The sequence below is a fragment of the Girardinichthys multiradiatus genome, chromosome 13 (assembly GCF_021462225.1).
Source record: "Girardinichthys multiradiatus isolate DD_20200921_A chromosome 13, DD_fGirMul_XY1, whole genome shotgun sequence".
Taxonomy (NCBI): domain Eukaryota; kingdom Metazoa; phylum Chordata; class Actinopteri; order Cyprinodontiformes; family Goodeidae; genus Girardinichthys; species Girardinichthys multiradiatus.
In genome coordinates this window covers 30,456,487-30,480,330 of record NC_061806.1, presented here as the reverse complement: position 1 = coordinate 30,480,330, position 23,844 = coordinate 30,456,487, and the positions used below count along the sequence as shown (strand labels likewise).

Below are 23,844 nucleotides of genomic sequence, written 5' to 3'. Positions count from 1 at the left end.
ATAATATTACTCAAGATAAAGTAAAAAGTATGGTGCAGTAAAACTATTCCTAGAAGTATGCGCCTCTGCCCTTGAGACACGTGACCCTGGTCTCCATTTTATGGTAGCACCTTTATTGTAATAAGACGACCTCAACTGTTTTCAAAGCTGAGCTCAAACTCAGTGGATAGAGGGAGATCATGTTTTGACTTAACCAATAAAGGCATTGCTGCTTATTAAGCAAATCAGGCAGCTTTCCTCATACTTGTTTGATAACCAGGGACTTTCCAGGTCAGATTGGACTATAAAACCCAACCCCCAAACAATAAGGTTCACCATCAAAACTTATTTCGTTTTTATATGCCGCATTAAAAAATAGTCAGGTAGCTTATAACTAGAAATGCAGTAAACAGAACAGATTCTAGTGAATACAAAAGCTATAAGATCTGAACAATTATCACTATGTTTATCAAAAAACTATTAATCGTATTCATAAATTTAAGTGAGGTATTTTTGTTCTTATGACCTATGAGGTCTTTAAAATTTTTTTAAAATCAGTTTTTACTAATTTGTTAAATAAATTCGAAAAAGATTATCCATAGCTTATGTTCCACATCATTCAATGGTCATAATTGAGCAGAAAATGGAATTGGCAAAATATTTACATATTTCACAATCAAAAAATAAGGAACAGACTTTTCACAAAAATGTCTGTTCCTTATTTTTTGTTTGTGAAATTTCACAAAAATGCAGAAGCGTATTTTAGCTGCTGATTAATCTTTTATTTGAGATGTACTAACCACAAAGCCATCTTTGGCTGATCTGATTATAAATGAAGATTTATAGCAACAACATTGACCTGTTGTCAATAATTTCCCAGGAGAGGAATCGAAAATGATATCATCAAGATAAATCCGACAGAATATATTCATTTTGTGATTACATCAACATCAACAATCTTTAAAATAAATAAAAGTACAAGAGTTGAAAACATTTTCAATGTCTATATAAAACTAAATGTCTGATGTACAAAATTATCTATCACACTTTAGGCTACAGTTTCAGTACACATCATTTTCAGTAGTTCACTGTGGTGAGTTTGCCTCGTCAAACAGCTCATTTCTCAGTTTATGGTAGCTCCCCTGCAACTCCATCAGCTCCTGGTGAGTCCCCTTTTCCTCGACTTTACCTCCTCTAACCACAACAATCTGATCTGCCTTCTCGATGGTCTTCAGTCTGTGAGCAATCACCAGGAGGGTCTGGTTGGGACAGCTTGCCAGGGCCTGAAGAACCTGCACAGTCAATGACATGTTATTATTAAAAGTACCTATATTTTGTCAATGTTTAGCCAGAACATCTCAGAAAAAGCCCTTCATGTGTTTTTTTATTATTATTATCATATACCATGATAGATAGAAAAGAAAATAGAAAATAAACACAGTTTCATCATATGTAAATAGCTAGGCAATAAAATATATTTGCAAAACATATGATCAATAAATAAAAAACAGGGGAAAACTTTAATTTGATTGATGACTGCAGCGCTTTAAACGGATAATATAAAATGCGATGTATTTAAAAATAAGCAGTATAAACAAGTTGATATGCATACCCCAATTCGAAAATCTGTTTAAATATAAATGCATTGGGATTATATGAAAGGCTGTGGGACACCGACTGACCACAGTGAGAGCTAATATTCATACATGGAGAAAACAATGTTGAACCTTCCCTGGAGTGGCTGGCCAACCAAAATTACTCTAAGAGCACAGTGACTCATCCAGGAGATCACAAAAGAACTCACATGCTAAGCTAAGAGTTCATAATGATACTGGGCAAAATGTCATCCATGAGAGAGTTCAAATGAGAAAACAACTACTGAACAAAAAAATAACACAAGGACCCATCTCACACTTGCTAAATAAATTCCCAAAAGTCTTGGGTATCATGATGATTTTAACAATCAATCATGGTAGTGTGATGTCTGGGGCAGCTTTGCTTCTTCAGAGCCCGAATGACTTGCCTTAATTGATAGAACCATGAATTCTGCTCGCTAGCAAAAAATCCTGATGGTGATGTTCAGCCATCAGTATGGGTCTTTAAGCATAAGCACTCTTAGGTATGCTTTTCCACTAGAGCCATGTTGGTAGGGTTGGCTTTTTTCAATAATTGAAATAATTATTGGAAAACGTAACTTGGTATTTATTCAGGGCATCTTTGTCTGACACTAAAATCTGTTTAATCATCTGAAACATTTTAGTGAGACAAAAAAGTAAAAACAGAAGAAATCTGTATCTTGAATTCTGTGTTAGTTCTCAATGTATTTTTTGGAGGAACCAAAACTGGAACATGAAATTAATCATCTCCTGTTCCTCATCTTTTTTGCAGCCTGCTGCAGCATGCTGTTAACATGGTTGCATCTACTATAAACAAAAGTAAATGTTCAGGCTTTCCCTAAATCACACCATACCTTGTTTTCATTCTCAGCATCCAGAGAGCTGGTTATTTCATCCAGAATGATGATTTTTGGCTCTCTGGCCAGAGCTCGAGCAATGCCGATCCGCTGCCTCTCACTCTTGGATAACTGGCCGCCACTCTCCCCCACCTCTGTCAAATTAAAAACAAGACAAAATAAAAACGGAGAGTCTCAGAGACAACATGAAAAACTTAACAGATGCAGAAAAAAATATCACAGACCCTTAAATTACTCCGTGAAAATTGTTTACATTTTGTTTACAGGAAATCTACACAGAACAAATGCTTATATGAATGTCAAATCTAAAATCCAGTCTTTATTAACCAGTATCTTTTCTAGTTTTATTAATCAAACCATCCCCAAATATAAAAGCAGATCTTTGTGTTTGCACTCAGCCATGTGCAAAAAAAGGAAACACAGGATGAGCAATGAAGTCAGACCGGTTTACCAGACCGGTTTACCTGTGTCGTAGCCTTTCTCCAGTTGTTTAATAAAATCATGGGCGTTGGCTTTGCGTGCTGCTTCCTCAATCTTCTCCATTGAGCAGTCAGTGAGTCCGTAGGTGATGTTATCTCTGATGGATCCAGAGAAGAGAACAGGCTCCTGGCTCACCACTGCAATCTGTTAGATGCATTTTTAGACTTTCTAATTAACACTGTTTACATATACATGTAAAATCCTAAAGGTTTATTTATTTCATTTATATGAATTTTAAATAATTTTAAAAAGAAAAAAGGGAGAGCTCTTATCAGGGAATAGCACAAACAGAAAAAACATTTTTAAATACCTTGTTGTGGAAGAAATGATGGTCGTAGGATTTCAGCGGTTCATAATCCAGTAAAATTTCTCCTTCTTGAGGCTCATATAATCGCTGTAGGAGACTCACACAGGTGCTTTTTCCTTCTCCAGATGGACCCACAAGAGCTGTCACCTGACCTGGTTTCAACTCCAAGCTGAAGTCCTGAAACAACACAGAGACCATGAGCATTACTTAGTAAAACTGCAATATTTGAAATTATAAACATACAAGTTCCTTTATCAGCTGTATTAATCTAGCCACATGATTTCCTTACACGTATCCTAAACCTAAACATCATAATATTTTCTCACCTGCAGCACAGTTTTGTCAGGGTTTGAAGGATAGGCGAAGTTCACACCACAGTAGCTGATACGTCCTTCCAGCTGATCCGGTGTGAGTTTTCCATCTGTGCTAATCTGAGGTTTTCGGTCTATATACTCAAACACTTTCCCAGCAGCCATCACTGAGTTCAGCATGTCACCAAATATATATGTGAGTGTCTGGAAGATAACAATTTCTGTGTTAGAGAGGTGTGCGACAATCCATAGCAGTAGTGTGAGATGTGCTTCGAAGTGGTCTTTTGAATCCCCCATAATTCTTCAAGTGGGTCATCCAGTCTTGTCCTGAGAGCTTAGGGAAATAGTATGGTGGGACTGGTTGCCTTGTAGTGTTGGAGGCAGATTTGCTCTACAAAAGCATTGGTTGTATCTGATTCAGACAGCAGATTGGACAGGCCACAATAATTATAAAGAAACAAAGGGGCAAAGAACAAAATGGCCTGGGGTAATCAGAGAAACAACAGCAACAGCCACGACAAACAAAACAGAAGAAATTACAATAAGCAGAATAATGTTACATCTCAATGCAGACAATTATAATCATGACAAAATAACAAGAGATAAATAAAAGGTGTGTCTTGCAACTATAGCCTAAACAGTGGTAAATATTACAGAAAAATGTCTTAGCTACTGTAGGTGCTCCTTGTGTGTGCAATGTAACTGTCATCATCCAATGCTCTGACTACTCTGAGGGTACTTTGGCCTTACAGTGTGTGAATAGTGCATGTGCATATTAAACGCAAACTGTATTCTTGTATTATTGTCTGAGTGTATTGACACATCAAACTTGTGGATGAAATCAGTATTAGTTTTTACCACAAATTACCACAAATGTTTCCAATCAAAAATTTCAGTTAGCTGCGCAATTGAAAACCCACCCGGATGCTGTTCCCAAGGTCTGACTGGTAGATGATGAAGGAAACCAGGTTTCCAGTGGTCATCTGTCCCATCTGGATGAAGAGTCTGCCATAATATAAAATGAATACCTGCATTCCCAAACCTGTCAACTAGAAGCAAACATCAAAAGACTGTTAAATTAGATGACATTACATTCACTTATAGTCTGTACACTTTTCTAAAACTTTAAAAATCCACACACAAATTTCTTACCCTGCGTCCAAGCAGATAAATTGCCCTCACAGTGTCCCGTCGAATCTTTAGGGAGTGTATTTCCAGTAATCTTTTATTGTATCGATTAGCTTCATGCTTTTCTGTGTTGAAACTTCGCACCACACGAATACCAAACACAACTTCATTAGCAGAGTCATTTGTTCGAGCCATCGAGTCCTGCATTGCCTGAAACAACCTCTGAGGAAAGAGTAAAAGGCAGAAAAAGAGAAATTTTCTTTAGTTTACCAGGATTTAAATAAACTGATTTGGGTTAGATAAAACAAAACCATACCAAATATACAGTATGTTGATATAATGTTGTATTTAGAAATTATGTATTTCATCCAACTTTTACTCTTGATTTGTAAAGTATGTGCGTTGTCTGTTGCCTGTGCAGACACATACAAATCACAGTTGAGTGCACAATGGTAGAGACTCTAGCAGTTCCTGCTTTCCCTTGGGCTGGCATGACTGCCAGTTCAGTAGTTCAATATTTGTCTGCTGAATATTGTTGGAGGTCTCAATATCAAGGTGTTTCTCAGCAGACCCTTTGCACTGATTTTCTGTGGAGTTGAGTTTTTATTGAGACTTCTGATGATTAATAAGTGGTTGGAAATAAACATGTGCTACCACATCTGTGAACTTCATCGACAACTTTAATATTTTTTGGGAAAAAAGACAACTCTTCAAGCAAGATGGTTTCTGTTTGAACAAGCCAGGAGCCAGACGTCTCACATCTAATCTCATCTATTCAGTAAATAATCCGCCAGCAGCTTCGACCTTCAGCAGAGAACATGGAGTATCAACAACAATGATAATGCTGCCTCCAACAGCTCCAGCAGAAACAACCGGCCAGTTGGCTGAGAAAGAGAGGTCATCACAAAAGGTCTCCCCGTCAAAATCCACAGGAGAGGTGGACCCCCAGTTATGCCCCCCTCGCCCAAAACCCAGACCCAGACCGACAACCCCGGTAAACCCCCCTCACCCCAGACCCCGACCCAGACCGCACAGAACTCTCCCATCTCCCCACTGAGCCCGCTTTTTGCTTTACTGGATTCTGATAACATGAAAGGAGCTCTTAAAATCGGGACCCAAATGGCTCTGACATCTTCTCCATTCAACACCCCCTGTGGCCGAGGCCCTGCTACTAAACCAACATCTTCCAAATGCCGTAGACCTCCACCACCTCCTAATCTATCTCTTCCTAATCAGGACCTTAAAATCACTTCTCTGTGATACAGTCTGGGCCCCAGTTGTAACTCTATCAGAAATGAGCATGTCCAGGAAAAACTTGGGTCCCTAATAGGAGCTAGTTGTAAAATCTCTGTGCTTACATGACAGAAAGAACAAAGCCAAAAGGATAAGAGACAATAATAAAAAATCAACGAAAGCCATAAACTTGTCAGGTACAACCAGACACAGAGTTAATATCAGCAACTAAGTCATATAAACTGGCTTTATTGAACATTAGATCTCTGTCAGGAAAATCATTTTTAATCATTGATTTCATTACTGACCACAATCTTGATGTTATGTTTTTTACAGAAACATGTTTACATGAATTTAATGAAGCTCCCATTCTGATAGAGTCGACGCCTCCAAACTACAATTTTCTTTGTGAGAGCAAACAGCAAAGAAAAGGTGGAGGGGTGGCTACTTTGTTTAAAGATTTATTAGAGTGTAGAAAAGTATTTCTGGGCAAATTTGACTCTTTGAATATTTGGCTCTCCAGGTAAAGAGCCCGGTCCGAACCATGTTCTTGAATATTTACAGGCCTCCTAAGTCCAAAACAAACTTTATCAATGATTTTAATGAGCTTTTATCTGTGATATGTGTTGATTATGACTGTTTAATTATTGTTGGAGACTTCAACATTCACATGGACAATCCTGAAGACAGAAGTACAATAGATTTATGTGACACTCTTAGACATTTTGGTTTGACTCAACATGTTAAACAGCAAACGCACAAACAGGGACATATTTTGGACTTGATCATCACTAAGGGTCTAAACATTTCCAAGGTGTCTGTAACTGATGTTGCCCTATCTGACCACTTTTCTGTTATTTTTGAAAGCATCATCTGCAATGACTCAGTTTGCCAAAGCGATATTATAAGAAAATGCATCTTTAAGGACGGTGCTGCTGAAACCTTTAACCAGATTTACTTTTCTACCTCCACTTTGTCCTGTAACACTGTAGATGAGCTGGTAGATAACTTTCATTGTAAAATCTCAGACATCATTGATTCAATTGCTCCAACTAAAGTGAAAGTCGTTTTTGGGAAGAAAATGTCTCCGTGGAGAAGTGCTACACTAGTCAGAAAAAAAGGAGTGTCGAAAAGCTGAATGCAGGTGGAGAAACACTGGACTCCAGGCTCACTATATTATCTATAAAGAGAGACTATACAGATATAACCTACAACTGAAAAATGCAAGGGAATCTTTCTTTTCTGAAATCATCAGCAAAAACATTAACAATGCTGGTGCATTATTTGCCACGGTCGACAGGTTAACAAACCCTCCTGTAACTGTAGCATCTGAACTCCTCTCTACCAGGGCCTGCAATGAATTTGCTAACTTCTTTACTGAAAAAACCCAAAAGATCAGAGGGGCAGTCAGCACATCCACATCAACTCCAGTACCAATGTTGTCTCCAACTAGAACTGATTTTGACAAAATCTCCCAATTTCACCAAATAAACTACAACAACTTAGAAGAAATCGTACAGCAACTAAGCTCTTCTTCCTGCTGTCTTGATGTTTTACCCACAGCTTTCCTTAAGAAAGCTTTGCCTGTAATAACATCTGATTTAACACAAATAATAAACACATCCCTTTTGCCAGGTGTTTTCTCCCAGGCCCTGAAAACAGCAATTATCAAACCTCTATTGAAAAAGAACAACTTGGACAAGCTGCTACTACAGAACTATAGGCCTATATCAAACCTCCCCTTCATCAGTAAGATTATTGAAAAAGTTGTGTTCCAGCAGTTAAACAACTTCCTAACAACGACCAACTGCTTCGATGTCTTCCAGTCAGACTTCCTGCTCACCACAGTACAGAGACCGCTCTTGTCATGGTGTTCAATGACATCCGTATAAATGCAGACTGTGGAAGAACCACAGTGCTGGTTTTATTGGACCTTAGTGCAGCATTCAACACTGTTGATCACTCCATTTTATTAGAGCGCCTGGAAAACTGGGTCGGCCTTTCTGGTACACCACTCAATTGGCTTAAATCCTACTTGAAGGACAGGGACTTTTTGTTGTCAGTAGGTAACTTTATATCAGAGACCACAACAATCACATGTGGCGTTCCCCAAGGGTCCATCTTAGGGCCCCTCCTATTCAATATCTACATGCTTCCCCTAACTCAGACTTTAATAAACAACAACGTAAGTTATTATAACTATGCAGACGACACACAGCTATACGTTACGATGTCACCAGGTGACCTTGAACCCATTCAAGCGCTGGGTAAATGCTTAGAAGAAATCAATGCTTGGATGGGCCTAAATTTTAGCTGAATCAAAACAAAACTGAAGTAATAATCTTAGGACCAAAGGAAGAGCGTTTAGAAGTTCACACAGCTTCAGTTAATACAGTGAGAAACCACTGTAGCTCAGAGAATAGAGCTTAAAATACTTCTGTTAGTCTATAAATCACTGAATGGCTTAGCACCAAAATACATTACAGACTTGTTGTCAGTGTATCAACCACCCAGACCTCTCAGGTCTTCTGGCTCAAATCTACTCTGCGTACCCAGAACCAGAACCAACCATGGAGAAGCACCTTTTAGTTCTTATGCTCCACTAATCTGGAATAAACTCACAGAAAACAGTAAAAGTGCTGAAACTCTAAGTTGTTTTAAATCAAGATTAAAAACGTATTTGTTTAGAGTGACCTTTGAATGTGTTATCTAAATATTATTAGTTAAGTTTTCAGTCTAATTTTTCCTTTTGTTTTCTTATCCATCATTCTATTGTTTTTATGTTTTTATTACCTCTGTTGTTTGATTTTCTGTATCATTGCAATGTTTTTCCTTATGTACAGCGCCTTGAGTGCCTTGTTGCTGAAAAGCGCTTTTTAAATAAACTAGACTTGACTTGACTTGAGAGCATATTCAATTGTAGAATCTTGAAAGAAATAGTTTGACTCTCCAGAATCAGAAACCACCTAAACCGAACAAAGTCACTACATCAATAGACAGTAAACGTTTGGTTTGGAGTAATTTGGTAGCCTTTCTTGTTAGTGAATTCTAAATTTCTTAGACGTTTATAGAGGCATAATGTATTCATGGATCCCACTATTAGGTTTACTAACTTTATGCCTTAAAATGGTCAGTGTCTGTTATTGCATATGGAAAACAAGAAACTTTGTGAATATTCTTTGCAATACCAGTATTTGTCCATGCTGATGAGCAAATAAATGTGCCAAACAGGTTAACAAAAGTTATTTCTTTCAAGGTTAATAAATGCATGCTGTTAACATGATTGCAAACATCTATGAATATGGATCATAGATTTCTCTCTATGTTATGGAACTTGTAGATAAAAGAAAATAAGATGAATAAGGATTTTCTGTCCCAACACGATTCATGCCGCTGATGGGTTTAGATTAAAAGTAATGCTTTAATTTGACAAACATGTTACTTCTGACTGGAAATACGATGAACCTATTGGGGTGGTTCAGCCAGAGCCTGCACATGAATCTGAAAGAGAATTTGTAGAGGGAGGTAAAGATTAGGGTGACAAGAAGGAGGCTTTTTAACTTCATAAACTTGGCTATAACTGCAACAGCTAAATCAATCATCAAAAATACCAAACATACCATAAAAACAAAAGCCTGTTAGGACTTATTAGAAGCACTTGACTAATATAATCCTAATTAGGACTTTTACATTGATTATTGAAAAGGATATAAATAATTTTTAACATGCCATTTATATCAATAATGACACCCCTTGTGCATTGTCTTATTAAGCATTGGGACTTTCCTGTTTCGTTTATAATTAGGGACAAAATGTTTGGTTGGAAAAATTTTTTTATTGTAATCTGCCAGCTGTGTGAGATTTTGTGCTTAAATGCTTCTGTCTAATGTCCATCATAAGACTGGTTAGTTAATAGATACAAACAGGGTTAGACAAAGAAGTCAACCACAAACAGTAAATGCCCTAGGCTGGGAGTGGAACCCAGGTCAGCTGAGTTGAGGACACAACAACCCATTAAGATCGGTACTGAAAAATGTTCCCTTGGATTTTGGTACTCTATACTCGTCTAAATTTGGTGGTTAGTGTTTTTGTCCTGTTAGTCTTAAGAACAGATGCTTGTTCGGAAGCTCCAAAGTGAGCAACTCAATGCAGTCTGCTGAGTTTCATTAGAAAACTTTTTATCAGATTGCATAATAAACTGAACTTGAATGCATTGTTTTATAACTAGGATATAATTGGAATGTATGTAATGTAGTTTTGTCTGTATACATATTTGGACTGAATTTAGAGCCCTGATCTCAACATCATTGAGTTTGTCTGGGATTACATGAAGACACAGAAGGATGTGAGAATTCCTACATCCACAGAAGATCTGTGGTTAGTTCTCCAAGATGTTTGAAAGAACCTACCAGCCGAGTTCCTTCAAAAACTGTGTGCAAGTTTACCTAGAAGAATTGATGCTGTTTTGCAGGCAAAGGGTGGTACATATATATACATATATCCTGATATCCTGATTTGATTTAGATTTCTCTTTTGTTCATTCACTGCATTTTGGTGATTAATGATAATAATTAACACTTCCATTTTTGAAAGCATTTCTTGTTTACAGCATTTTTCACACCTGCCTATAGCTTGAAATATATATACAGGGATTGGACAATGAAACTGAAACACCTGGTTTTAGACCACAATAATTTATTAGTATGGTGTAGGACCTCCTTTTGCGGCCAATACAGCGTCAATTCGTCTTGGGAATGACATATACAAGTCCTGCACAGTGGTCAGAGGGATTTGAAGCCATTCTTCTTGCAGGATAGTGGCCAGGTCACTACGTGATACTGGTGGAGGAAAATGTTTCCTGACTCGCTCCTCCAAAACACCCCAAAGTGGCTCAATAATATTTAGATCTGGTAACTGTGCAGGCCATGGGAGATGTTCAACTTCACTTTCATGTTCATCAAACCAATCTTTCACCAGTCTTGCTGTGTGTATTGGTGCATTGTCATCCTGATACACGGCACCGCCTTCAGGATACAATGTTTGAACCATTGGATGCACATGGTCCTCAAGAATGGTTCGGTAGTCCTTGGCAGTGACGCGCCCATCTAGCACAAGTATTGGGCCAAGGGAATGCCATGATATGGCAGCCCAAACCATCACTGATCCACCCCCATGCTTCACTCTGGGCATGCAACAGTCTGGGTGGTACGCTTCTTTGGGGCCTCTCCACACCGTAACTCTCCCGGATGTGGGGAAAACAGTAAAGGTGGACTCATCAGAGAACAATACATGTTTCACATTGTCCACAGCCCAAGATTTGCGCTCCTTGCACCATTGAAACCGACGTTTGGCATTGGCATGAGTGACCAAAGGTTTGGCTATAGCAGCCCGGCCGTGTATATTGACCCTGTGGAGCTCCAGACGGACAGTTCTGGTGGAAACAGGAGAGTTGAGGTGCACATTTAATTCTGCTGTGATTTGGGCAGCGGTGGTTTTATGTTTTTTGTATACAATCCGGGTTAGTACCCGAACATCCCTTTCAGACAGCTTCCTCTTGCATCCACAGTTAATCCTGTTGGATGTGGTTCGTCCTTCTTGGTGGTATGCTGACATTACCCTGGATACCGTGGCTCTTGATACATCACAAAGACTTGCTGTCTTGGTCACAGATGCGTCAGCAAGACGTGCACCAACAATTTGTCCTCTTTTCAACTCTGGTATGTCACCCATAATGTTGTGTGCATTTCAATATTTTGAGCAAAACTGTGCTCTTACTCTGCTAATTGAACCTTCACACTCTGCTCTTACTGGTGCAATGTGCAATCAATGAAGACTGGCTACCAGGCTGGTCCAATTTAGCCATGAAACCTCCCACACTAAAATGACAGGTGTTTCTGTTTCATTGTCCAACCATATATATACACACTATATATATATATATATATATATATATATATATATATATATATATATATATATATACATATATATATATATATATATATATACAGTACAGACCAAAAGTTTGGACACACCTTCTCATTCAGAGTTGTCTTTATTTTCATGACTATGAATATTGTAGATTCACACTGAAGGCATCAAAACTATGAATTAACACATGTGGAATTATATACTGAACAAAAAAGTGTGAAACAACTGAAAATATGTCTTATATTCTAGGTTCTTCAAAGTAGCCACCTTTTGCTTTGATTACTGCTACGCACACTCTTGGTATTCTGTTGATGAGCTTCAAGAAGTAGTCACCTGAAATGGTTTTCCAACAGTCTTGAAGGAGTTCCCAGAGACGCATAGCACTTGTTGGCCCTTTTGCCTTCACTCTGCGGTCACTCTAAACCATCTCGATTGGGTTCAGGTCCGGTGACTGTGGAGGCCAGGTCATCTGGCGCAGCACCCCATCACTCTCCTTCTTGGTCAAATAGCCCTTACACAGCCTGGAGGTGTGTTTGGGGTCATTGTCCTGTTGAAAAATAAATGATGGTCCAACTAAACGCAAACCGGATGGAATAGCATGCCGCTGCAAGATGCTGTGGTAGCCATGCTGGTTCAGTATGCCTTCAATTTTGAATAAATCCCCAACTGTGCCACCAGCAAAGCACCCCCACACCATCACACCTCCTCCTCCATGCTTCAAGGTGGGAACCAGGCATGTAGAGTCCATTCGTTCACCTCTTCTGTGCCACACAAAGACACGGTGGTTGGAACCAAAGATCTCAAACTTGGACTCATCAGACCAAAGCACAGATTTCCACTGGTCTAATGTCCATTCCTTTTGTTCTTTAGCCCAAACAAGTCTCTTCTGCTTGTTGCCTGTGCTCAGCAGTGGTTTCCTAGCAGCTATTTTACCATGAAGGCCTGATTCACACAGTCTCCTCTTAACAGTTGTTCTAGAGATGTGTCTGCTGCTAGAACTCTGTGTGGCATTGACCTGTTCTCTAATCTGAGCTGCTGTTAACCTGCGATTTCTGAGGCTGGTGACTCGGATGAACTTATAGTCCGCAGCAGAGGTGACTCTTGGTCTTCCTTTCCTAGGGCGGTCCTCATGTGAGCCAGTTTCTTTGTAGTGCTTGATGGTTTTTGCGACTGCACTTGGGGACACTTTCAAAGTTTTCCCAATTGTTCAGACTGACTGACCTTCATTTCTTAAAGTAATGATGGCCACTCGTTTTTCTTTACTTAGCTTCTTTTTTCTTGCCATAATACAAATTCTAAGAGTTTATTCAGTAGGACTATCAGCTGTGTACTGTATCCACCTCCTGCACAACACAACTGATGGTCCCAACCCCATTTATAAGGCTTGAAATCCCACTTATTAAACCTGACAGAGCACACCTGTGAAGTGAAAACCATTTCAGGTGACTACCTCTTGAAGCTCATAAACAGAATGCCAAGAGTGTACGTAGCAGTAATCAAAGCAAAAGGTGGCTACTTTGAAGATCCTAGAATATAATACATATGTTCAGTTGTTTCACACTTTTTTGTTCAGTATATAATTCCACATGTGTTAATCCATAGTTTTGAGGCCTTCAGTGTGAAGCTACAATATTCATTGTCATGAAAATAAAGAAAACCTTTTGAATGAGAAGGTGTGTCCAAACTTTTGGTCTGTACTGTACAGGTCCTTCTCAAAATATTAGCATATTGTGATAAAGTTCATTATTTTCCATAATGTCATGATGAAAATTTAATATTCATATATTTTAGATTCATTGCACACTAACTGAAATATTTCAAGTCTTTTATTGTCTTAATACGGATGATTTTGGCATACAGCTCATGAAAACCCAAAATTCCTATCTCACAAAATTAGCATATCATTAAAAGGGTCTCTAAACAAGCTACGAACCTAATCATCTGAATCAACTAGTTAACTCTAAACACCTGCAAAAGATTCCTGAGGCCTTTAAAACGCCCAGCCTGGTTCATCACTCAAAACCCCAATCATGGGTAAGACTGCCGACCTGACTGCTGTCCAGAAGGCCACTATTGACACCCTCAAACAAGAAGGTAAGACACAGAAAGAAATTTCTGAACGAATAGGCTGTTCCCAGAGTGCTGTATCAAGGCACCTCAGTGGGAAGTCTGTGGAAGGAAAAAGTGTGGCAGAAAACGCTGCACAACGAGAAGAGGTGACCGGACCCTGAGGAAGATTGTGGAGAAGGGCCGATTCCAGACCTTGGGGGACCTGCGGAACCAGTGGACTGAGTCTGGAGTAGAAACATCCAGAGCCACCGTGCACAGGCGTGTGCAGGAAATGGGCTACAGGTGCCGCATTCCCCAGACCTGGGCTACAGAGAAGCAGCACTGGACTGTTGCTCAGTGGTCCAAAGTACTTTTTTCGGATGAAAGCAAATTCTGCATGTCATTCGGAAATCAAGGTGCCAGAGTCTGGAGGAAGACTGGGGAGAAGGAAATCCCAAAATGCCAGAAGTCCAGTGTCAAGTACCCACAGTCAGTGATGGTCTGGGGTGCCGTGTCAGCTGCTGGTGTTGGTCCACTGTGTTTTATCAAGGGCAGGGTCAATGCAGCTAGCTATCAGGAGATTTTGGAGCACTTCATGCTTCCATCTGCTGAAAAGCTTTATGGAGATGAAGATTTCATTTTTCAGCACGACCTGGCACCTGCTCACAGTGCCAAAACCACTGGTAAATGGTTTACTGACCATGGTATCACTGTGCTCAATTGGCCTGCCAACTCTCCTGACCTGAACCCCATAGAGAATCTGTGGGATATTGTGAAGAGAACGTTGAGAGACTCAAGACCCAACACTCTGGATGAGCTAAAGGCCGCTATCGAAGCATCCTGGGCCTCCATAAGACCTCAGCAGTGCCACAGGCTGATTGCCTCCATGCCACGCCGCATTGAAGCAGTCATTTCTGCAAAAGGATTCCCGACCAAGTATTGAGTGCATAACTGTACATGATTATTTGAAGGTTGACGTTTTTTGTATTAAAAACAATTTTCTTTTATTGGTCGGATGAAATATGCTAATTTTGTGAGATAGGAATTTTGGGTTTTCATGAGCTGTATGCCACAATCATCCGTATTAAGACAATAAAAGACCTGAAATATTTCAGTTAGTGTGCAATGAATCTAAAATATATGAATGTTAAATTTTCATCATTACATTATGGAAAATAATGAACTTTATCACAATATGCTAATATTTTGAGAAGGACCTGTAAGTGGATTTGAATGTGTGTCTACCATTTTAAAGGGAGTATATAATCCAAAATCCACTGTTTTTAGCCCTTAAATACATTTTATTGTGTACTTGGAGTTTCAAGGAGTCTCCAGGTGTTGCGGAGATATCCTTATTTCTCGGTCCTTTCAGTTTTCTCTATCATCTGTTATGTTTTTCCAACTGTTACGTCACAGTATTTGCTGCAGGACAGCTAAATAAGGTCATGGACCTCCGGCTAACCAATTTCATGTATGCGCCATTTTTGCTTCTCACTTTGATTTTGTAATCCAAACCCAAGTATGCCAATACTTCAAGTGGGTAAGTCCAAATGTTTGGTTGTTGGGTGTATTAACTCACACAATTCATTACACTGTTCCAACAATGGCCAAACAGGGTGGAGTGGAATGCTCTTTGACCTGGAGGGGGGCGGGGTGTGAAGTGCCTCAGTAACATTTAAAGAGACCACACCAAAACGAGTTGCTCTAAGTCACCTCAGATTAGGGGTACAAGAGGAGCCCGTACAGCTACAATAACAAGGAATTCAGACCAAAGCATTGCAGTTCCACTTTATAGAGACCACAACTGAATAATTTAAGTGTCAAAGGGAAGTTTTTAAAAGCATGAAATGTCCCCTTTAATACATCATCCCCTTTTGTTACCTGATAGCGAGTGTCATACAAGTTCTGTATGAGACCAGTTATAGGTGTTTCCATCAGCACAATAAATGTGAGCTTCCATGACAGACTCATCATCAGGGAGATCATGCCCATCGTCTTGATAAATGTTCTCAGCAGCACGTTAACATTCAGACATACTGTTCTTCCAGTCAGAGTGGTGTCTTTAGACAACCTGGATGTGATTTCACCTGCATAGATAAAAAATATAGCTCTCACTCATCCTGTTATTGTGCCCTTTTTATTTTATTCCATGTGTTACAATAACTTAGTTCAATACAGCATTACCTGTCTTTACGGTTTCAAAGAATCCAATCTCCTGTTTGGTCAAAGCACCAAACAGCTTCACTTTGATTCTGCATGTAAAAGAACTGATGGCACAAAGTAAGATACCCCCTCTGCAACCAGCACTCACAGAGCTACAAAGTAAAAGAAAAAAAATTATTTTATACAGGTACATGCAAGTGGATGTACAGTGGGGAGAACAAATATATGATACATTGGTGATTTAGCAGGTTTTTCCACTTGCAAAGCATGTAGAAGTTTTAAATTTTTATCATAGGAACTCTTCAACTGTGAGTGATGGAATCTAAAACAAAAATCCAGAAAATCACATTGTGTGATTTTGCATGACATAAGTATTTGATACATCAGAAAAACAAAACTTAATATTTGGTACAGAAACCTTTGTTTGCAATTACAGATATCAGATGTTTCCTGTAGTTCGTGAGATGGTTTGCATACACTGCAGCAGTGATTTAAAAATCTTCTCCAGATCCTTTAGGTTTCAGAGCTGTGGCTGGGAAATACGAACTTTCAGCTTCCTCTAAAGATTTTTGATTGGGTTCATGTCTGGAGACTGCCTAGGCCACTCTAGGACCTTGAGATGTTTCTTACGGAGCCACTCTGTGCGCTGCAGGACTTTAATCCATGGCGGTGTAGTGTGTTACTAATGGTCTTCTTTGAGACTGTGGTCCCAGCTCTCTTCAGGTCATTGACTAGGTCCTGCTGTGTAATTCTTGGCTGATCCCTCACTTTCCTCATGATCATTGATGCCCCACGAGGTGAGATCTTGCATGGAGGCCCAGAACGAGGGAAATTGACCATCATCTTGAACTTCTTCCATTTTCTTATAATTGTGCCAGCAGTTGTTGCCTTCTCACCAAGCTTCTTGGCTATTTTCCTGTAGCCCATTCCAGCTTTGTGCAGGTCTACTATTTTATCCCTGATGTCCTTACACAGCCCTCTGGTCTTAGCCATTGTGCAGAGGTTGGAGTTTGTTTGATATTGTGTGTGGACAGGTGTCTTTTATGCAGATAACGAGTTTAAACAGGTGCAGTTAATACAGGTAATGAGTGGAGAACAGGAGGGCCTCTTAAAGAAGATCTAACAAGCCTTTTAGAGCCAGAATTCTTAATGGTTAAAAATCACACAATGTGATTTTCTGGATTTTTGTTTTAGATTCTGTCACTCACAGTTGAAGACTACCTATAATAAAAATTAAAGACTTCTACATGCTTTCCAAGTGCAAAAATCTGCAAAATCAGCGGTGTTTCAAATACTTGTTCTCCCCACTGTAAATGGAAGATCAACATTGCTTCATACCTTCCAACAGAGTACAGGCCCATGAAGAAGAGAGCTGTGAGGAATTCAGTTTGTTGGTAATGACTTCCAAGGATGTCAATGACCCTGCCTGTGTAGAATGGGATAAACATCTCACCTGAAATAAAAACAAAATGCAGCAAAACATAATCAGTTTATCATGATCATATATAAAAAATAAAATGAAAACTCAACATTATCTTATTTGTTCCTAACTGATAAACAGGTTTTTTTTTTTGCATAATTGTGTTAAAATCCTATCAATCATCTTGGTTTTACTTACACATAACTGCTAATGAGAGGAACACAAAGCCTCCGAACAGCTTGGGATAGTCCGGCTTGTACAGGTGGAGAACCCTCATGACCAGAACTCTGGACTTCTGTTTCTGCTCCTTATTCTCGGCCTTTTCATCGCTGTCAGGGATGATGATCTCCCAGAACAGCGCAGCTCCCAGCGACGCTCCGGCGAACATCAGCCAGCAGCAAATATCCGCCACCGGTCCACATTGGCTCTCCTCCCGGTAAAGAGCCCTGGTTCCGGTCTCCAACACCGCTGGAAGCAGACTGTAGGCCGTTATGAACCGGATCAGCAGCGGACTCAGGTCTCCCAGGAACACCAAAGTTAAACCAGTTACTGCTGACCATCGTAGAGCTGCAGAAAGCCACAGATGCGCAAAATGCCCCAAAACGCTGTGAATTACAACTAATCCTGATGCGTAAAATAAAGACAGATCAACACAAACTGCTACAATCAAAGCGACGACTTTGTGAATTGTTGTTACGGCTTTTTCTGCCATGTTTCAGCTGCAGTCGTCCTCATATGACCTGATCTGCTCTAACTAAAGCGTTTTAGTTTTTACTTTCAGTTTCATTTTCTGGTAAGTTTAGGGGTTTCCCTTAAATGCAGTGAAGGGCTAATGTGATGGCGGACATAATCACTTTCATAGCGGCAAATACATATTTGCTATTGTTCAAACATATTCCCCTAAGCAAAAGTAAATATACAAACCTGGGGGGAGTGAGATTATAAATCAGTTGAAAAGAAACAGAGTTAGCAATTCAGTCTATTTAATTCAGTCCGGTTCACAATAAATGTCCCAATGGCACTCCACAAGTCAAAGATCTCCAATTTACACAAATATATAGTTAATTCAGTTCATTCCAATTCAATCATAGAAACAGATTCAATTATATACATTCCAATTACATCATAGTGTAGTCAGGTTCAGCCTGAAATGCCAATTGGTAAAACGTTTTCTATCAAGATAATCCAGCCGACTGCATGGTGTCCTTTTGCAGCAATGACTCCTCATGTAGCGACTTAACAGGTAGAAACCTCCAGCAGAACCTGGCTTAGTGTAAATAGCCATCTGCCATGACCGACTGGAGGTTTCAGAAGACAGAGCAGACACACAAAAACACAGAAGCACTGATCCAGGAGTACTTTCTGTGCTAAAGAAAAAATACTTCATGGCAATTTTAAACATAAACCACATGTTTGTGACTTCTGTATAGTATATTCAAAGAATTGTGACATAATTTGATACTTGAGTTTTCAACATGCTTAAGATGTTGGCCTTACCAAATAAAAATAAATTACATACATATACTATAATATACTTGATAATAAGTTGCCCGTTTTTCTAATCACAAGAATAAGGTGATTGCCTATTTTAAAGATCACCCCATATCTAATTTCATATTGAATGAATTAATGATGACTTTCCAACTTGATCAATATTTATTAACATAAAAAATACTTAGAAATGTCATTTTTTATAAGTATTTTATTATAAGGATATAGTACAATTCAAAGCATAGAGTTGTGTCTGAAAATTGTATGATGAATAAAACTATTGTATCACTGATCAAAAAAGGTGGGTAAGTCATTTCCCAGAATGACTTTCTCCTCTGTGCAGTGTTCATCAATAGAAACCAAGTAGGCCACACCACCGCTGGAGCCATCACGGTTCATGGCCAAAGAGAGTGCTGGAGTCAGAGAAAAAGAAAATTGGAAGAGAAATAGAAAATGGAAGTTAAAAACTTTAAAATATAGGCTTTAAGAATAAAAAAACATATTGATAACCCATAAATCAATTAATTCTGATGTTGCAATCACTCCCATGGCTACTCCGAGTAGAAAACTGGAACACCCAAGAAAGTTGGAATAACAAGCCGGAAAGTCAGGGCAACACAACCATACCCGACTTCTGCATTCAAGATGGTTGCTACTCGCATTCATTGTAGTAAAACCTTCTCATTGTGACTGTTTTAGCAGTTCTTTATTATTTATGCAACATTTAGTCATTCGTACACGTACTCCTTTTCAGTGTTTATACCACAAGATGTTTCAACAGTGCTTGTGTGCTTGTGTCGTTGTTATAAGACTGCTGTTACAGTTGCTGGAAATACGAACGATAACAAGCAGGAAACTCCAACATCCCAGTTCTGACTTTAAAGTTCATGTAATGTAAAAGTAGACAAATATGTTTGGCAATATAGTATATCTGGTTATGTAGTCTAATAACAAAACATAATTTATATACAAATTATATGTACATATAAAAAAAACCTTACTGTTAACAACAAATTGCTGGCAATCCTCCTTGCTCATTCCTTTGCGATACTCAGCATCAACAAATCCATAAACATAGGAGCTGCCTGAGCCGCCAATAGCAAAAGGCTGTCTGGTCAGAAGCCCATTCAGGGTTGCAAAAACCTACAGGTCAAAGTAAAAATACACACAAGGCTAAACTTTGTTATTCAACGTAAACATCTTTAACAAGTATGTTGACAAAGTAATTACTATTATAAATTAATTAAGTACTGTTATTAACCTTGATGTTAACTAAGAAAATGACAGTTATTATGGTAAATATGAACATATTTTTAAACTTGAAGTGTGATTTATTCCCTCCCTGCTCTAGCAAACATCTTCATTTTACCAACCTGTCCCCCTGCTCTTCTATCCCAGCCCGCTACAATGAGATGTGCTGACAGCTCTTCCTTGTACTTGTATGAGATGTTCCTCACAAGATTGGCCGCCGATCGAACCTTCGGATCCTCACCTATTTCCATACTAACAAGAGATATATTAAGTTTGGGAAATAGAATATTATTATGCTTAAAAATGTTTAGTGTAGCGGTATAGATGCTCAGAAAGCTGACTTTTACATATACACTAATACTCACATGTTTTCTGACTGTTTAAGACTGTGCCAAAAGACATCCATCATAACATTACACTCAGCTACAATTATCATTTATTTCACAGAGGATGCTCCTGTGATTGTTAAAATGCTTATAGATATGAAGTTGTTATGATAAACCTTTGCATGCGAAATTACACCATCCAAAGTAATAATCTTTCTCTGTTAGTTATAAACCTCAGTAAGCTTTTCAAATTAAGTGAACCTTTTTTTCCCTGTTAAAAATAAACCAGTTTATAACCGAGATACTGAGTGAGACCTCTGCTTTGGAAGACTCTTCTGTGAGATGTAAACAAAAGGTTTAGAGCATAGTATAATCTTTTTCTCTGAATGGCTATTTTAGGCTACATGCCACACTTAGCAAATCTACCCTGGATGCACCATTCTGTGTACTCTATGGCTGATTCAGAAGGAAAAAGAGAGCCGTGAAGAGACAATGATAGGCTGACTCTAAGACAAATATAGAACCAAACCTAAGAAGAGGATGTAATGAAATAATTTAAATTGCTTTTGTCCTTCTGAGGTGACGACCAAGTCTGAACTGACAGTGGCTTCCACTTTCCTTTCTGCCCCCTCCTGTTGGTCATTCCCAAGGCATTTACAAGCTAAAGGGGAAATGTGCCTGAACAAAAGGTGTTTCGTTTCTCTTCCTGTCACTGCAGCCTCTGCTGGTTCAGCAAACACTTTGTTGCAGAGGAGCCGAGAAAGTCTGCAGGAAAGTCAGGTTGATTCTCACCTCTGCTCTTCCAAGAGGGATGCCAGGCCACATGAGGTTTTTGCCAAACTGATATAAGGAAGTGTTGACCTTTGTCTCATTGGATTTGGTCTCGGATCTGCTCAGTAACACGTCTGATACTGAAAGACCTGTCTCCCTTTTAAGGCTAAATTAATAAAGCTGATTGAATGGTTATCATTGCTCTCTTTCTTCAACAAGGACTAAATCAAATTAATCAATAGTTTTCCACTTGGTCAAAATTTATAAAGCTCTTCCAGCAAACTGGTTACAATTCGGTTCATAAGTCCAATAGAGAAAACCACCAACACATTCAGAGGCCAGAGCCTGGAGAGAGACCACTGACCAGTTGGAGGGTGACTTTCCCGGCTAAAAGGTTGTGTTAAAATATTTTCTGTTGGCAGTGCCAGAGACAATAAAGCTGAAATTGCACCTGCAGTGGTCAAAATTTGGTTCCCAGAGAACCAAAATATCAGAGCAACTAAGGCCCCATAACATTAGTTTTATCAAGATTGTTCAGGTATGCAAGAGCTTAAAGGCCAGTGGTGGCTCTCTTGGAGTCCCTCCTCTTTCCTTCCTAAATGTCCATCAGACTTAAGTCAGGCATTTAAGATTCAAATTATGCAGTAAAGCCTTGAGTTAACATTTCAGAGAGAGGGATTTGGTCAAGTAAAATCTTTGATTAGCTTATGATAGAATGAATGTTCATTAATGTTTGGAGCTAAAATTTAAATGTTTCCAATTTATTTAGTTATACCAGTACACATCTTAGATGATGCACTAGTCCCTGGGAGCACCAAGTACAAAGACCGGCAGACAGATGGTCCAAGATATATTAAAAGTAAATTTGTAAAAACAGAAAAGAAAAAGGCTTCATTAACAGTATACATTTGCAAAACTCGTGCTTTTCTTTCCTGCTTTATTGCTACTAAATGTGGCCTCACCTGTGGACATCCAGCTGGTAGTTTACCATCTCAGCGATGGTCTGAGCATCTGCTGCAGATCCTGACAGAGCACAGTAGATCTTATCATGAAGTGGAGACAGTTTATTCATCACCCTGTTCACCACTGATGCCCTGGTTGTAGGGACAGAGGGATCATGGAATTTTGGGAACAGAATCAGTAAAGCAAATATTTTAGATCATTTGAAGAAGGTTAGGCGCGTCACACTGGTTTATGTATCAGTCACATACCCTGCAGATACTCGTGAATCAGATCCCAGCACGACCCCACCATTAAACTCTATGGCAATTATAGTTGTCTACAAAAAAAGAATCACAAATATATTTTCAATACAGGAATATGAAGCTGTGCACATTAACAACGCCAGAAAGTTTCTCTATCATATTAAAAGTAATTTACTTACTCCTGTTTTCACCTCCTCGGACAACCATTGCGGCTCTGCTTCTCCCAACATGGCAGACTGCTTTAAACGACGACAGCTAAGGAAAAACTGACAGGATCTGAAAACGAAGCGACGCGCAGGGAACAGCTCCGGTTTGAAAAGGTGCACTTGTTAAAGAAAATGCTCATAAAGCTTAAATACGCCAGCGCTTATGGAAGTCTTTGGTGTATCAAGTTAGCTTTAGACTCAAATATCAGACTCCATTTTTTTCCTGTTGTGAACCGAAATCGAAAGTTAAACTCTTCCTCCTCCGCAGTATGCAATAACTGCTCAGCCTGATCACAAAGCTTAAATTCTGTAAAACTTATTGGTTCAATATTTTTGTCCCTCATACCAGAAAGTGAAATTCATATATTATATATTATATTACACATAGAGTGAAATATTTTAAGCTTTTATTTCTTATAATTTTTTTGTTTATTCTGTGACTCAGAAAATTCGAATTTAGCAGTCATAGAAAGTTGAGTGGAAGAAAAAAGTGTGGTACAAAAATGTGCGCGTCAACAGGGACTGCATCTTTGAGAGAATTGTTAAGTAAAATCCAATACAGAATATGGCGAAGCATCACAGGGAGTGGACTGAGGCTGGAGTTAGCGCATCAAGAACCACCACACACAGACAAATCTAATACATTGGATACAAATTTCACATTCCTCATGTGAAGCCATTCCTGAACCAGAGACGTCAGAAGTCTTACCTTAGCTAAGGAGAAAAAACTGAACTGTTGCTCAGTAGTCTAAAGTCCTCTTTTCAGATTAAAATGTGCAATTTTTTTGTTAATCAAGGTCACAGTATGTGTAGGAAGAGTGGAGAGTCCCAGAATCCACATTGCTTGAAGTTCCTTTGGGAGGTTTTCAAACTCTGTGATGATTTGGGTTGCCATGTCATCTGCTGGTTCTGGTCCACTGAAGCTCACAATCAACCTAGCTATCTACCAGGACATTTTAGAACACATCATGCTTCCTTCTGCTGAAAAGCTTTATGGAGATGCTGATTTTATTTTTCTGCAGGACTTGGTACCTGCCCACACTAGGAAAAAATGGTGAACTTTTTCACAATATTCTAATTTTTGAGCTGTATAAAACCTTGTGGTAATAAGTGATGAACA

The 23,844-nt window shown here is 39.0% G+C and overlaps 2 protein-coding genes across 2 annotated transcripts; both read right to left on the bottom strand.

Moving 5' to 3' along the window:
* Positions 1 to 739: 739 nt before the first annotated feature.
* On the bottom strand, positions 740 to 18,242 carry tap2a (transporter associated with antigen processing, subunit type a). Its single transcript, XM_047384079.1, has 11 exons — positions 17,673 to 18,242; positions 17,393 to 17,507; positions 16,076 to 16,206; positions 15,773 to 15,978; positions 4,703 to 4,900; positions 4,471 to 4,599; positions 3,566 to 3,754; positions 3,243 to 3,416; positions 2,917 to 3,076; positions 2,450 to 2,586; positions 740 to 1,271 (listed from the first exon to the last, which is right to left on the bottom strand). Exons 1-11 carry the CDS (start codon positions 18,184 to 18,186, stop codon positions 1,065 to 1,067), a joined length of 2,160 nt encoding a protein of 719 aa, XP_047240035.1. The 5' UTR covers positions 18,187 to 18,242; the 3' UTR covers positions 740 to 1,064.
* Positions 18,243 to 19,158: 916 nt separating this feature from the next.
* psmb9a (proteasome 20S subunit beta 9a) lies at positions 19,159 to 22,975 on the bottom strand. The gene is made up of 6 exons (XM_047384127.1): positions 22,698 to 22,975; positions 22,525 to 22,592; positions 22,276 to 22,407; positions 20,339 to 20,468; positions 19,967 to 20,108; positions 19,159 to 19,378 (listed from the first exon to the last, which is right to left on the bottom strand). The coding sequence occupies exons 1-6, from the start codon at positions 22,746 to 22,748 to the stop codon at positions 19,251 to 19,253; spliced, it is 651 nt and encodes a 216-aa protein (XP_047240083.1). The 5' UTR covers positions 22,749 to 22,975; the 3' UTR covers positions 19,159 to 19,250.
* Positions 22,976 to 23,844: the final 869 nt, after the last annotated feature.